At 43.9% G+C, this 12,899-nt stretch overlaps 1 protein-coding gene across 1 annotated transcript in view; it reads left to right on the plus strand.

The window, feature by feature from the left end:
• Positions 1–12,899, plus strand: part of LOC106581340 (phosphatidylinositol 3,4,5-trisphosphate 5-phosphatase 2A) — a 151,079-nt gene that overhangs the window by 110,117 nt on the left and 28,063 nt on the right. Inside the window, exons 3-12 of the mRNA XM_045704004.2 lie at positions 677–821; positions 927–1,011; positions 1,614–1,760; positions 1,905–1,995; positions 2,463–2,552; positions 6,528–6,623; positions 9,459–9,609; positions 9,695–9,801; positions 12,161–12,263; positions 12,488–12,684. Coding sequence (XP_045559960.1) covers positions 677–821; positions 927–1,011; positions 1,614–1,760; positions 1,905–1,995; positions 2,463–2,552; positions 6,528–6,623; positions 9,459–9,609; positions 9,695–9,801; positions 12,161–12,263; positions 12,488–12,684 — 1,212 coding nt within the window. The remainder of the gene's footprint in view (positions 1–676; positions 822–926; positions 1,012–1,613; positions 1,761–1,904; positions 1,996–2,462; positions 2,553–6,527; positions 6,624–9,458; positions 9,610–9,694; positions 9,802–12,160; positions 12,264–12,487; positions 12,685–12,899) is intronic.

The raw sequence follows: 12,899 nt of genomic DNA on the forward strand, positions 1-12,899 counted from the left end.
GACCGAGAGACTGAAAAACAGCTTCTATCTCAAGGCCATCAGACTGCTAAACAGCCATCACTAATTCAGAGAGGCTGCTGCCTACATACAGAATTGAAATCATTAGCCACTTTAATAAATGGATCACTAGTCACTTTAATAATGTTAACATATCTTACATTACTCATCTCATATGTATATACTGTACTCTATACTATATATTGCCTATGCCGCGCTGACATTGCTTATATGTATATATTCTTATTCCATTCATTTTACTTAGATTTGTGTGTATTAGGTATTTGTTGTGGAATTGTTAGATATTACTTGTTATGTATTGCTGAACTGTCGGAACTAGAAGCATAAGCATTTCGCTACACCCGCAATAACACCTGGTAACCATGTGTATGTGACCAATACAATTTAATTTGAATCTACTACCTACCTACCTACCTACCTACCTACCTACCTACCTACCTACCTACCTACCTACCTACCTACCTACCTACCTACCTACCTACCTACCTACCTACCTACCTACCTACCTACCTACCTACCTACCTACCTACCTACCTACCTACCTACCTACCTACCCAGCTTTATTCTGAACGTGCTGTGCAGAGTGTTCTCTGTCTCTGCATGAGTGTATTTCTTTGAAGTACCCACTCTCTCTCTCATTCCTCTCCCCCTCTCCCAGACGTCTCAGGGGGTGCAGCCTAAGCGGTTTAAGAGCCTCCCAGAGCTGGTCCTGTTGTACCTCCAGCCCAGCCAGGGACTGGTCAGCACTCTACTGTACCCCGTAGACAGAGAGGAGAGCATCCCAGAGGACAGGGACTACTCAGGTATACTCTCTTTTCATCTCTCTCCATCTCTCTCCGTCTGTCTGTCTCTGTCTTTCTCGCTCCATCTCTCTCTTTATTTGTCTTTCTGTCTCTCTGATTGGTCAGATGGGGAAGATGAGAAGCCACCACTTCCTCCTCGTTCCGCCTCCACACCACCTACAGGCTCCTCCCCAGAGACACCCACCGACAGGTACAGCACATACATACACACACACACACACACACACACACACACACACACACATGGGTACACACACACACACATGGGTACACACACACACACACATGGGTACACACACACACACACACACACACACACACACACACACACACACACACACACACACACACACACACACACATACAGACACATGGGTACACACACACACATACGTACACACACACACATATACACACACATACACACATACACACAAACACAATTTTGCGTGACCTAGTAAAAACTGGGCCTGGTAAAGGGTGGATCTACCTGTTAAATTAGATCAAGTGATCCTGGTTGTAGACCGACCCTGAAGAACCCTCCCCTCTCTTCTCTCTTCTCCTCCTTTTCCCTCCTGAGATCAGATGGGGGGTGGGGGTTTGTCTTGACAGTGAGTCAGCAGCAGAGTCAGCAGCAGTCTGATCCTGAGGAAGTCTGTGACATTGGAAAGTTGTTGTTGTCATGTCTTCTTCAGTGTTCTGCATCCCATGGTCTCTGTGGCAAATCCAGAGGATGCAAGACCCATGTCTGTTCTATTGACACGGATTGGATGTTGTTCTGTCCTACCTTAGCGCCCCTGCTGCTAACGGCCTGAGCACCATTTCCCATGAGTATCTGAAGGGAAGCTACGCTCTGGACCTGGAGGCTGTCAAACAGGGAGCCAGCTCCCTGCCCCACCTCAACAAGACACTGGTGTCCTCCTGCAAACGCCTCAACGGGTGAGACACACACACACAACTCTCAACTTCTCTTGGTGACACATGCACGCATGCACACACACTCAAAAACGTGTGTGTGTGTGTGTGTGTGTGTGTGTGTGTGTGTGTGTGTGTGTGTGTGTGTGTGTGTGTGTGTGTGTGTAGGGAGGTGGATAAGGTTCTGTCTGGGCTGGAGATCCTGTCCAAGGTGTTTGACCAACAGAGTGCCTTCATAGTGTCCAAGATGATACAGCAGGTACTCTACATTTCTATCTTGTTTTTTCATGTGTGTGTGGTGGGGTAAAATGTATGACTCTGGGAAGCACAGGAAGTTTAGACATGCCACACCTTGGTTTCCTCCTGAACACACACACACACACACACAATACTCCTGAGTGCACTGGGGGTCATGAGGAAAGAGATATTTGTCTCCCAGAGAGAAACAACTAGAGTTCCTGGAGACAGCTGTGTTGAGAGAGTCACACACACACACACACACACACACACACACACACACACACAGTCTTAAAGGACCAGACCTCCTTTACCCTCATACTTTCCTCATGTGATGTAACATGTCTACATAGCATCTAGTGTGTGTGTGTCTGTCGTAACTGTCTGTCGTAACTGTCTGTCTGTCTGTCGTAACTGTCTGTCGTACCTGTCTGTCTGTCTGTCTGTCGTGTCTGTCTGTCTGTCTAAACTGTCTGTTTTCCTCTGTAGTCGGTGAACCAGGGTGGAGATCAGGAGTTGGAGAATCTGGTCACTAAACTGGCTATCCTCAAAGACCTACTATCTTCTATAGAGAAGAAGGTAAGCCTGCACACACACAGGCACGAGCATACAAACACACACACGCAGCTGTTAGTGAGTGTGTTTAGTTAACCTCCTGCCTCTGATGGATAGTCTGCCATGACGGGCGGTGGGTGGTGGCTGTAGCCCAGCGGGTGTGCTCTGAGCTGGGGTAAAGAGAGCGAGGACCCCCCCACCCTCCATAGAAATATTCTATTTCTATGTCCCCTCTCCCCTCTGTCTGGGCCCCAGAGCTCAGGCTACACATGGAGGGAGAAGATGAGAGAGGAGGGAGAGGGAGAAGATGGGAGCAGGAGGGAGAAGACAGAGAGGGAGGGGGAGGGAGATGATTGAAGGAAGGAGATGGAGGGAGGGAAAATATGGGAGAGGGATGGTAGAGCAAAGATGGGAGAGGGAAGAGGAAGAGGGAGACGATGGGAGGGGGAGGGAGAAGATGGAAGGGGGAGGTAGAAGATGGGAGGGGGAGGTAGAAGATGGGAGGGGGAGGTAGAAGATGGGAGGGGGAGGGAGAAGATGGAAGGGGGAGGTAGAAGATGGGAGGGGGAGGCAGAAGATGGGAGGGGGAGGCAGAAGATGGGAGGGGGAGAGGGAAGATGGGAGGGGGAGAGGGAAGATGGGAGGGGGAGGGAGAAGATGGGAGGGGAGGGAGAAGATGGGAGGGGAGGGAGAAGATGGGAGGGGGAGGGAGAAGATGGAAGGGGGAGGGAGAAGATGGGAGGGGGAGGGAGAAGATGGAAGGGGGAGGTAGAAGGATTGGTTGTTCAGGTTTGTAATTACATACCTTACACTGGTTGTTCAGGTTTGTAATTACATACCTTACACTGGTTGTTCAGGTTTGTAATTACATACCTTACACTGGTTGTTCAGGTTTGTAATTACATACCTTACACTGGTTGTTCAGGTTTCTAATTACATACCTTACACTGGTTGTTCAGGTTTGTAATTACATACCTTACACTGGTTGTTCAGGTTTCTAATTACATACCTTACACTGGTTGTTCAGGTTTGTAATTACATACCTTACACTGGTTGTTCAGGTTTGTAATTACATACCTTACACTGGTTGTTCAGGTTTCTAATTACATACCTTACACTGGTTGTTCAGGTTTGTAATTACATACCTTACACTGGTTGTTCAGGTTTGTAATTACATACCTTACACTGGTTGTTCAGGTTTCTAATTACATACCTTACACTGGTTGTTCAGGTTTGTAATTACATACCTTACACTGGTTGTTCAGGTTTCTAATTACATACCTTACACTGGTTGTTCAGGTTTGTAATTACATACCTTACACTGGTTGTTCAGGTTTGTAATTACATACCTTACACTGGTTGTTCAGGTTTCTAATTACATACCTTACACTGGTTGTTCAGGTTTCTAATTACATACCTTACACTGGTTGTTCAGGTTTCTAATTACATACCTTACACTGGTTGTTCAGGTTTCTAATTACATACCTTACACTGGTTGTTCAGGTTTCTAATTACATACCTTACACTGGTTGTTCAGGTTTGTAATTACATACCTTACACTGGTTGTTCAGGTTTGTAATTACATACCTTACACTGGTTGTTCAGGTTTGTAATTACATACCTTACACTGGTTGTTCAGGTTTGTAATTACATACCTTACACTGGTTGTTCAGGTTTCTAATTACATACCTTACACTGGTTGTTCAGGTTTGTAATTACATACCTTACACTGGTTGTTCAGGTTTCTAATTACATACCTTACACTGGTTGTTCAGGTTTGTAATTACATACCTTACACTGGTTGTTCAGGTTTCTAATTACATACCTTACACTGGTTGTTCAGGTTTGTAATTACATACCTTACACTGGTTGTTCAGGTTTCTAATTACATACCTTACGCTGGTTGTTCAGGTTTCTAATTACATACCTTACACTGGTTGTTCAGGTTTGTAATTACATACCTTACGCTGGTTGTTCAGGTTTCTAATTACATACCTTACACTGGTTGTTCAGGTTTGTAATTACATACCTTACGCTGGTTGTTCAGGTTTCTAATTACATACCTTACACTGGTTGTTCAGGTTTGTAATTACATACCTTACACTGGTTGTTCAGGTTTCTAATTACATACCTTACACTGGTTGTTCAGGTTTGTAATTACATACCTTACACTGGTTGTTCAGGTTTGTAATTACATACCTTACACTGGTTGTTCAGGTTTGTAATTACATACCTTACACTGGTTGTTCAGGTTTGTAATTACATACCTTACACTGGTTGTTCAGGTTTCTAATTACATACCTTACACTGGTTGTTCAGGTTTGTAATTACATACCTTACACTGGTTGTTCAGGTTTGTAATTACATACCTTACACTGGTTGTTCAGGTTTGTAATTACATACCTTACACTGGTTGTTCAGGTTTGTAATTACATACCTTACACTGGTTGTTCAGGTTTGTAATTACATACCTTACACTGGTTGTTCAGGTTTGTAATTACATACCTTACACTGGTTGTTCAGGTTTCTAATTACATACCTTACACTGGTTGTTCAGGTTTCTAATTACATACCTTACACTGGTTGTTCAGGTTTCTAATTACATACCTTACACTGGTTGTTCAGGTTTGTAATTACATACCTTACACTGGTTGTTCAGGTTTCTAATTACATACCTTACACTGGTTGTTCAGGTTTGTAATTACATACCTTACACTGGTTGTTCAGGTTTGTAATTACATACCTTACACTGGTTGTTCAGGTTTGTAATTACATACCTTACACTGGTTGTTCAGGTTTCTAATTACATACCTTACACTGGTTGTTCAGGTTTGTAATTACATACCTTACACTGGTTGTTCAGGTTTGTAATTACATACCTTACACTGGTTGTTCAGGTTTCTAATTACATACCTTACACTGGTTGTTCAGGTTTGTAATCACATACCTTACACTGGTTGTTCAGGTTTGTAATCACATACCTTACACTGGTTGTTCAGGTTTGTAATTACATACCTTACACTGGTTGTTCAGGTTTGTAATTACATACCTTACACTGGTTGTTCAGGTTTGTAATTACATACCTTACACTGGTTGTTCAGGTTTCTAATTACATACCTTACACTGGTTGTTCAGGTTTCTAATTACATACCTTACACTGGTTGTTCAGGTTTGTAATTACATACCTTACACTGGTTGTTCAGGTTTCTAATTACATACCTTACACTGGTTGTTCAGGTTTGTAATTACATACCTTACACTGGTTGTTCAGGTTTGTAATTACATACCTTACACTGGTTGTTCAGGTTTCTAATTACATACCTTACACTGGTTGTTCAGGTTTGTAATTACATACCTTACACTGGTTGTTCAGGTTTGTAATTACATACCTTACACTGGTTGTTCAGGTTTGTAATTACATACCTTACACTGGTTGTTCAGGTTTGTAATTACATACCTTACACTGGTTGTTCAGGTTTCTAATTACATACCTTACACTGGTTGTTCAGGTTTCTAATTACATACCTTACACTGGTTGTTCAGGTTTGTAATTACATACCTTACACTGGTTGTTCAGGTTTGTAATTACATACCTTACACTGGTTGTTCAGGTTTGTAATTACATACCTTACACTGGTTGTTCAGGTTTGTAATTACATACCTTACACTGGTTGTTCAGGTTTGTAATTACATACCTTACACTGTTTGTTCAGGTTTGTAATTACATACCTTACACTGGTTGTTCAGGTTTGTAATTACATACCTTACACTGGTTGTTCAGGTTTGTAATTACATACCTTACACTGGTTGTTCAGGTTTGTAATTACATACCTTACACTGGTTGTTCAGGTTTGTAATTACATACCTTACACTGGTTGTTCAGGTTTGTAATTACATACCTTACACTGGTTGTTCAGGTTTCTTAACCCTGTAGCTAATGTTATTCCCCCCTTCTCTCTCCCTCTCTCTTTCCCTCTCTCTGTCCTTTTCCCTCTCTAGGCTCTGAAGGCTTTGCAAGATATGAGTTTGTCCACTCTCTCCTCTCCTCCTCCTCTCACGCGCCACAGCAAAACCATCCCTGTACAGGCCTTTGAGGTACATACACACACACACACACTTTGAGATATACCCCACCCCCTCCCCTGTCCCATTGGTCCACAGGCTGACCAATCAGTGGGTGTGGCTCGGAATTCCTAGATTCTCCAGGAAGTGTTTTTCTGCCCTGGGAGCCAGTCAGATAAAAGAACAGTTTTGTCTGTTCTGTGACTTCATCATGGATGTCATGGCTGTGGTCCGACCTCCCTCTCTCTCTCTCTCTCTCTCTCTCTCTCTCAAGATGTGATAGTTAAATGACTGATGTGACCAGAGTGTAGAGACTAGAGCCCTCTATCAGCTGTGCTGATAACTACAGAGTGGGTGTGATGGAGGGATAACCACTATCAGTAACCAGGAAGTGGACGCCTCAGCTAGCTAGCACTCTAGAGATGTAAACACCATGGCTGCCTGGGGTCATGGTCCGTTTCTATTCACCATGTTCAGGACATAGGCATTTGAATTCTATTTCATGAATTTAAAATGAAACCTTCCGTAATTAACTGAATTTAAATGGAACTACTTTAACTCGGTGTAAGCACACTCCAGCTGAGTTGAGTAATGAGCTTGCTGAACGTGATCCAAATTCAATAGGTTCCCATGTCTAATCACTCTACACCCAGATTAACACCACTGGATCTGTTCCGTGTTTATGACGTTAGAAACAGCTGGATTTGAGGAGCTGAACGTCCATTGGTCAGAGCTCATGGAGCTGAACATTGATTGACTCATTGGTTGGTTTTCCACTCCCAGCCATGAAATCCCTCTGAGAGACAGTGGCGTGTTCCAGAGCATCAAATCCATGATGCGTTATGGGTAAATTGGGATTTACTGACTGATCTATAAACGATAATGAGTAGTTATTTATGATAATACGTCATTTGTAGATCAGTCAGTCTGCAGTCGCCTGCACTGTCTGTTGCTGAACAAGCCCAATAGCTGTGTCTTTCTGACTACACTAGACTGGGGAGTCAGCAGACAAGGATTAACAGTCAGCCATCTCCACTCCCCTGTGTGATTTATACAGCGGTTCAGGAGCTACGTCAGAATGTTTCACATCCACCGAAGACGTGTGTGTGTGTGTGTGTGTGTGTGTGTGTGTGTGTGTGTGTGTGTGTGTGTGTGTGTGTGTGTGTGTGTGTGTGTGTGTGTGTGTGTGTGTGTGTGTGTGTTTGATGACCTCCTTTCTAGCCACTTCCTGATTGCAGGGGAAGAAGTGTGTTGCTCTGATGGGTGAGATATGAGAGTGGGGGGGGATTCCTCATAAAACCACCATGTCAGATTCACCACAGACAGAGCTATACTGTATTAACACTTCCATCCAGACAGAGCTATACTGTATTAACACTTCCATCCAGACAGAGCTATACTGTATTAACACTTCCATCCAGACAGAGAAACGGCTGTATTAAAACTTCCATCCAGACAGAGCTATACTGTATTAACACTTCCATCCAGACAGAGAAACGGCTGTATTAAAACTTCCATCCAGACAGAGCTATACTGTATTAACACTTCCATCCAGACAGAGCAACGGCTGTATTAAAACTTCCATCCAGACAGAGAAACGGCTGTATTAAAACTTCCATCCAGACAGAGCAACGGCTGTATTAACACTTCCATGCAGACAGAGCAACGGCTGTATTAACACTTCCATCCAGACAGAGCAACGGCTGTATTAAAACTTCCATCCAGACAGAGCTATACTGTATTAACACTTCCATCCAGACAGAGCAACGGCTGTATTAAAACTTCCATCCAGACAGAGCAACGGCTGTATTAACACTTCCATCCAGACAGAGCAACGGCTGTATTAAAACTTCCATCCAGACAGAGCAACGGCTGTATTAACACTTCCATCCAGACAGAGCAACGGCTGTATTAACACTTCCATCCAGACAGAGCAACGGCTGTATTAACACTTCCATCCAGACAGAGCAACGGCTGTATTAAAACTTCCATCCAGACAGAGAAACGGCTGTATTAACACTTCCATCCAGACAGAGAAACGGCTGTATTAACACTTCCATCGAGACAGAGCAACAGCTGTATTAATACTTCCATCCAGACAGAGCTATACTGTATTAACACTTCCATCCAGACAGAGCTATACTGTATTAACACTTCCATCCAGACAGAGAAACGGCTGTATTAACACTTCCATCCAGACAGAGCTATACTGTATTAACACTTCCATCCAGACAGAGCTATACTGTATTAACACTTCCATCCAGACAGAGCTATACTGTATTAACACTTCCATCCAGACAGAGCAACGGCTGTATTCATACTTCCATCCAGACAGAGCTATACTGTATTAATACTTCCATCCAGACAGAGCTATACTGTATTAATACTTCCATCCAGACAGAGCTATACTGTATTAAAACTTCCATCCAGACAGAGCTATACTGTATTAATACTTCCATCCAGACAGAGCTATACTGTATTAAAACTTCTATCCAGACAGAGCTATACTGTATTAATACTTCCATCCAGACAGAGCTATACTGTAACTGTACTGAGCTCTGTGACGTTGATGTATTTTATTGTTATATTTATTGTTTTATTGATACTAAAAGATCTAGGATACATTCTGATCTAGGATCCACTGAGAACCCACATGATACTGTATTCATACAATGCTTGGTCCCAACATGGAGGACAGTTCACTGAACTGACTGTGCATGGATACACTGACTCCCCCCAGTGGTGACACCAGCAGTATTACAGCTGTCTCCATTTCACACTGAATAAAGAATTCTGGTTTTGTCCTGTCTGTCTCTGTGTCTGTCTGTTTGTAACCCGTCTGTCTGTGTAACCCCTCTGTGCCTCCAGGTGAAGTTGGATGTGTACCTGGCAGACCTGACTAAGATAGGGAAGAGTCAGAAGCACAGTCTGTCTGTGGACGTGGAGGGAGGGAAGCTAGTGGTGATGAAGAAGATGAAGGACAACCAGGAGGACTGGAACACCTTCACACACCACAAGAGTGAGGACACACACACACACACACACACGGCGAAAGTGAGAAGACACTCACACTCTTTGTTTCTCTCCGTGTTTCTCTCCCTCAGTCCGTCAGCTGATCAAGTCTCAGCGTGTTCAGAACAAGCTGGGTATCATGTTTGAGAAAGACAAGGAGAAGAGCCAGAGGAAAGACTTCATCTTCACCAGCGCTAAGGTACACACACACACACACACACACACACACACACACACACACACACACACACACACACACACACACACACACACACACACACACACACACACACACACACACACACACACAAGGAAGCATCTTGGGGCATGCATATCTACTGTATATTCTAGAAAATGTTTGTTTTCAGATTCACACTATGGTTTATCTTTCTCTCACACACACATACACACATTGTACAAAAGGCTGTGAATAAAAAAAGACTTTGGTTAACACTCAAAGCTGTAAATCAAGCTCTTACTAGTGCCATGAGGCATCATACACAGAGCTGTGCTGTGCCTTGGACTGTTTGAATCCTCATCTTCATCAAACCACCAATCATTAGTTCAAACAATAACAAAGTGTACTATTTTATTTAAAAAAATGTAACCTTTATTTAACTAGGCAAGTCAGTTAAGAACAAATTCTTATTTACAATGACGGCCTACCCCGGCCAAACCCTAACCCGGGAGACCCTGGGCCAATTGTGCGCCGCCCTATGGGACTACCGATCACGGCCGGTTGTGACACACCCCGGGATCGAACCTCATGCTGTAGTAACGCTGTAACACTGCGATGCATTGCCTTAGACCCAGAATTACAGTTCTAACCATGTTCTGAGGCTGTACTGTATTTGTTTACATTTACTTTGTTTCCAAACGTTGGAGTAAAACAGGCTTATATTTGGGGTTCTGATGGGGTACGACAGTTGAACTAAGCTGCTGAGGAAAGTTATATTCTTCAAGAAACAATGGATAAATATCATTAGTTTAGTCCAAACATTAACCCTTCAAACCCAAACTCAACTGTAGTCCACCTGTCTGTCATCTGTACCTTGATCAGCACCTGGGAGCAAACACAATCAGTAATAGTTAAACAAAGCATTCAACTCTGTGCACAAGGACTACATTTAACAATGTCCATAGAAAAAGCAAAGCATTTGTTGAAGAATGGTGCAGATGCTACGTTTGGTAACAGAACGGGTTGTGCTGTCGGTGCCGTCATGCTTTTCATCTGCACTGTTTTTCAAGTAAATGTGTTTTCAGCATCACTCTGTTATCGTGGAATCGCCCTGTACCAAACCTAAGAAAAAACAGTCTACCAAGTCCTCCATTACACACTCACACTGACTGTACACTGACTGTACACTGACTGTACACTGACACTGACTGTACACTGACTGTACACTGACACTGACTGTACACTGACTGTACACTGACACTGACTGTACACTGACTGTACACTGACACTGACTGTACACTGACACTGACTGTACACTGACTGTACACTGACACTGACTGTACACTGACTGGACACTGACTGTACACTGACACTGACTGTACACTGACACTGACTGTACACTGACACTGACTGTACACTGACTGTACACTGACACTGACTGTACACTGACTGTACACTGACACTGACTGTACACTGACTGTACACTGACACTGACTGTACACTGACTGTACACTGACACTGACTGTACACTGACTGTACACTGACTGTACACTGACACTGACTGTACACTGACTGTACACTGACACTGACTGTACACTGACTGTACACTGACACTGACTGTACACTGACTGTACACTGACACTGACTGTACACTGACACTGACTGTACACTGACTGTACACTGACACTGACTGTACACTGACTGAACACTGACTGTACACTGACACTGACTGTACACTGACACTGACTGTACACTGACTGTACACTGACTGTACACTGACACTGACTGTACACTGACTGGACACTGACTGTACACTGACTGTACACTGACACTGACTGTACACTGACACTGACTGTACACTGACTGTACACTGACACTGACTGTACACTGACTGGACACTGACTGTACACTGACACTGACTGTACACTGACTGGACACTGACTGTACACTGACACTGACTGTACACTGACACTGACTGTACACTGACTGTACACTGACTGTACACTGACTGGACACTGACTGTACACTGACTGTACACTGACACTGACTGTACACTGACTGTACACTGACTGTACACTGACACTGACTGTACACTGACTGTACACTGACTGTACACTGACACTGACTGTACACTGACTGTACACTGACTGTACACTGACACTGACTGTACACTGACTGTACATTGACTGTACACTGACTGTACACTCACACTGACTGTACACTGACTGTACACTGACTGGACACTGACTGTACACTGACTGGACACTGACTGTACACTGACTGTACACTGACTGGACACTGACTGGACACTGACTGGACACTGACTGGACACTGACTGTACACTGACTGGACACTGACTGTACACTGTGTGTGTTGTCAGAAGCGGGAGGCTTTTTGTCAGCTGCTGCAGCTGATGAAGAACAAACATTCCAACCAGGACGAACCAGACATGATCTCCATCTACATAGGGACCTGGAACATGGGTGAGCTCACACACACACACACACACACACACACACACTACATGCTACAGATAACCGTCAAACCTCCTAAAATGAAGAGAATATTCCATTAGGACTAGAACTCATCTCAACATTAGAACAATTTTGATGTCTGGAAAACTGACAAATGTTGATTGTGTGTGTGTGTGTGTGTGTGTGTGTGTGTGTGTGTGTGTGTGTGTGTGTGTGTGTGTGTGTGTGTGTAGGTTCTGTGCCCTCCCCCAAGGCGGTGGGTTCCTGGCTGTTGTGTCGTGGGCTGGGGAAGACGCTGGATGAGATGACCGTCACTATTCCTCATGACCTCTACGTGTTCGGAACGCAGGAGAACTCTGTGTGTGACCGTGAGTGGGTCGACTCACTCCGCACCGCACTCAAAGAACACACAGAGCTGGATTACAAACCGGTGAGAGAGAGAGGGAGGCAGAATGGGGCTCTGGTCAATAGTAGTCCACTACATGGAGAATAAGGTGTTGTTAGGGATTGTCCCATTGGGGAATAAGGTGTTGTTAGGGATTGTCCCATTGGGGAATAAGGTGTTGTTAGGGATTGTCCCATTGGGGAATAAGGTGTTGTTAGGGACTGTCCCATTGGGGAATAAGGTGTTGTTAGGGGCTGTCC

Source organism: Salmo salar, chromosome 20, assembly GCF_965601325.2.
Source record: "Salmo salar chromosome 20, fSalSal1, whole genome shotgun sequence".
Taxonomy (NCBI): Eukaryota; Metazoa; Chordata; class Actinopteri; order Salmoniformes; family Salmonidae; genus Salmo; species Salmo salar.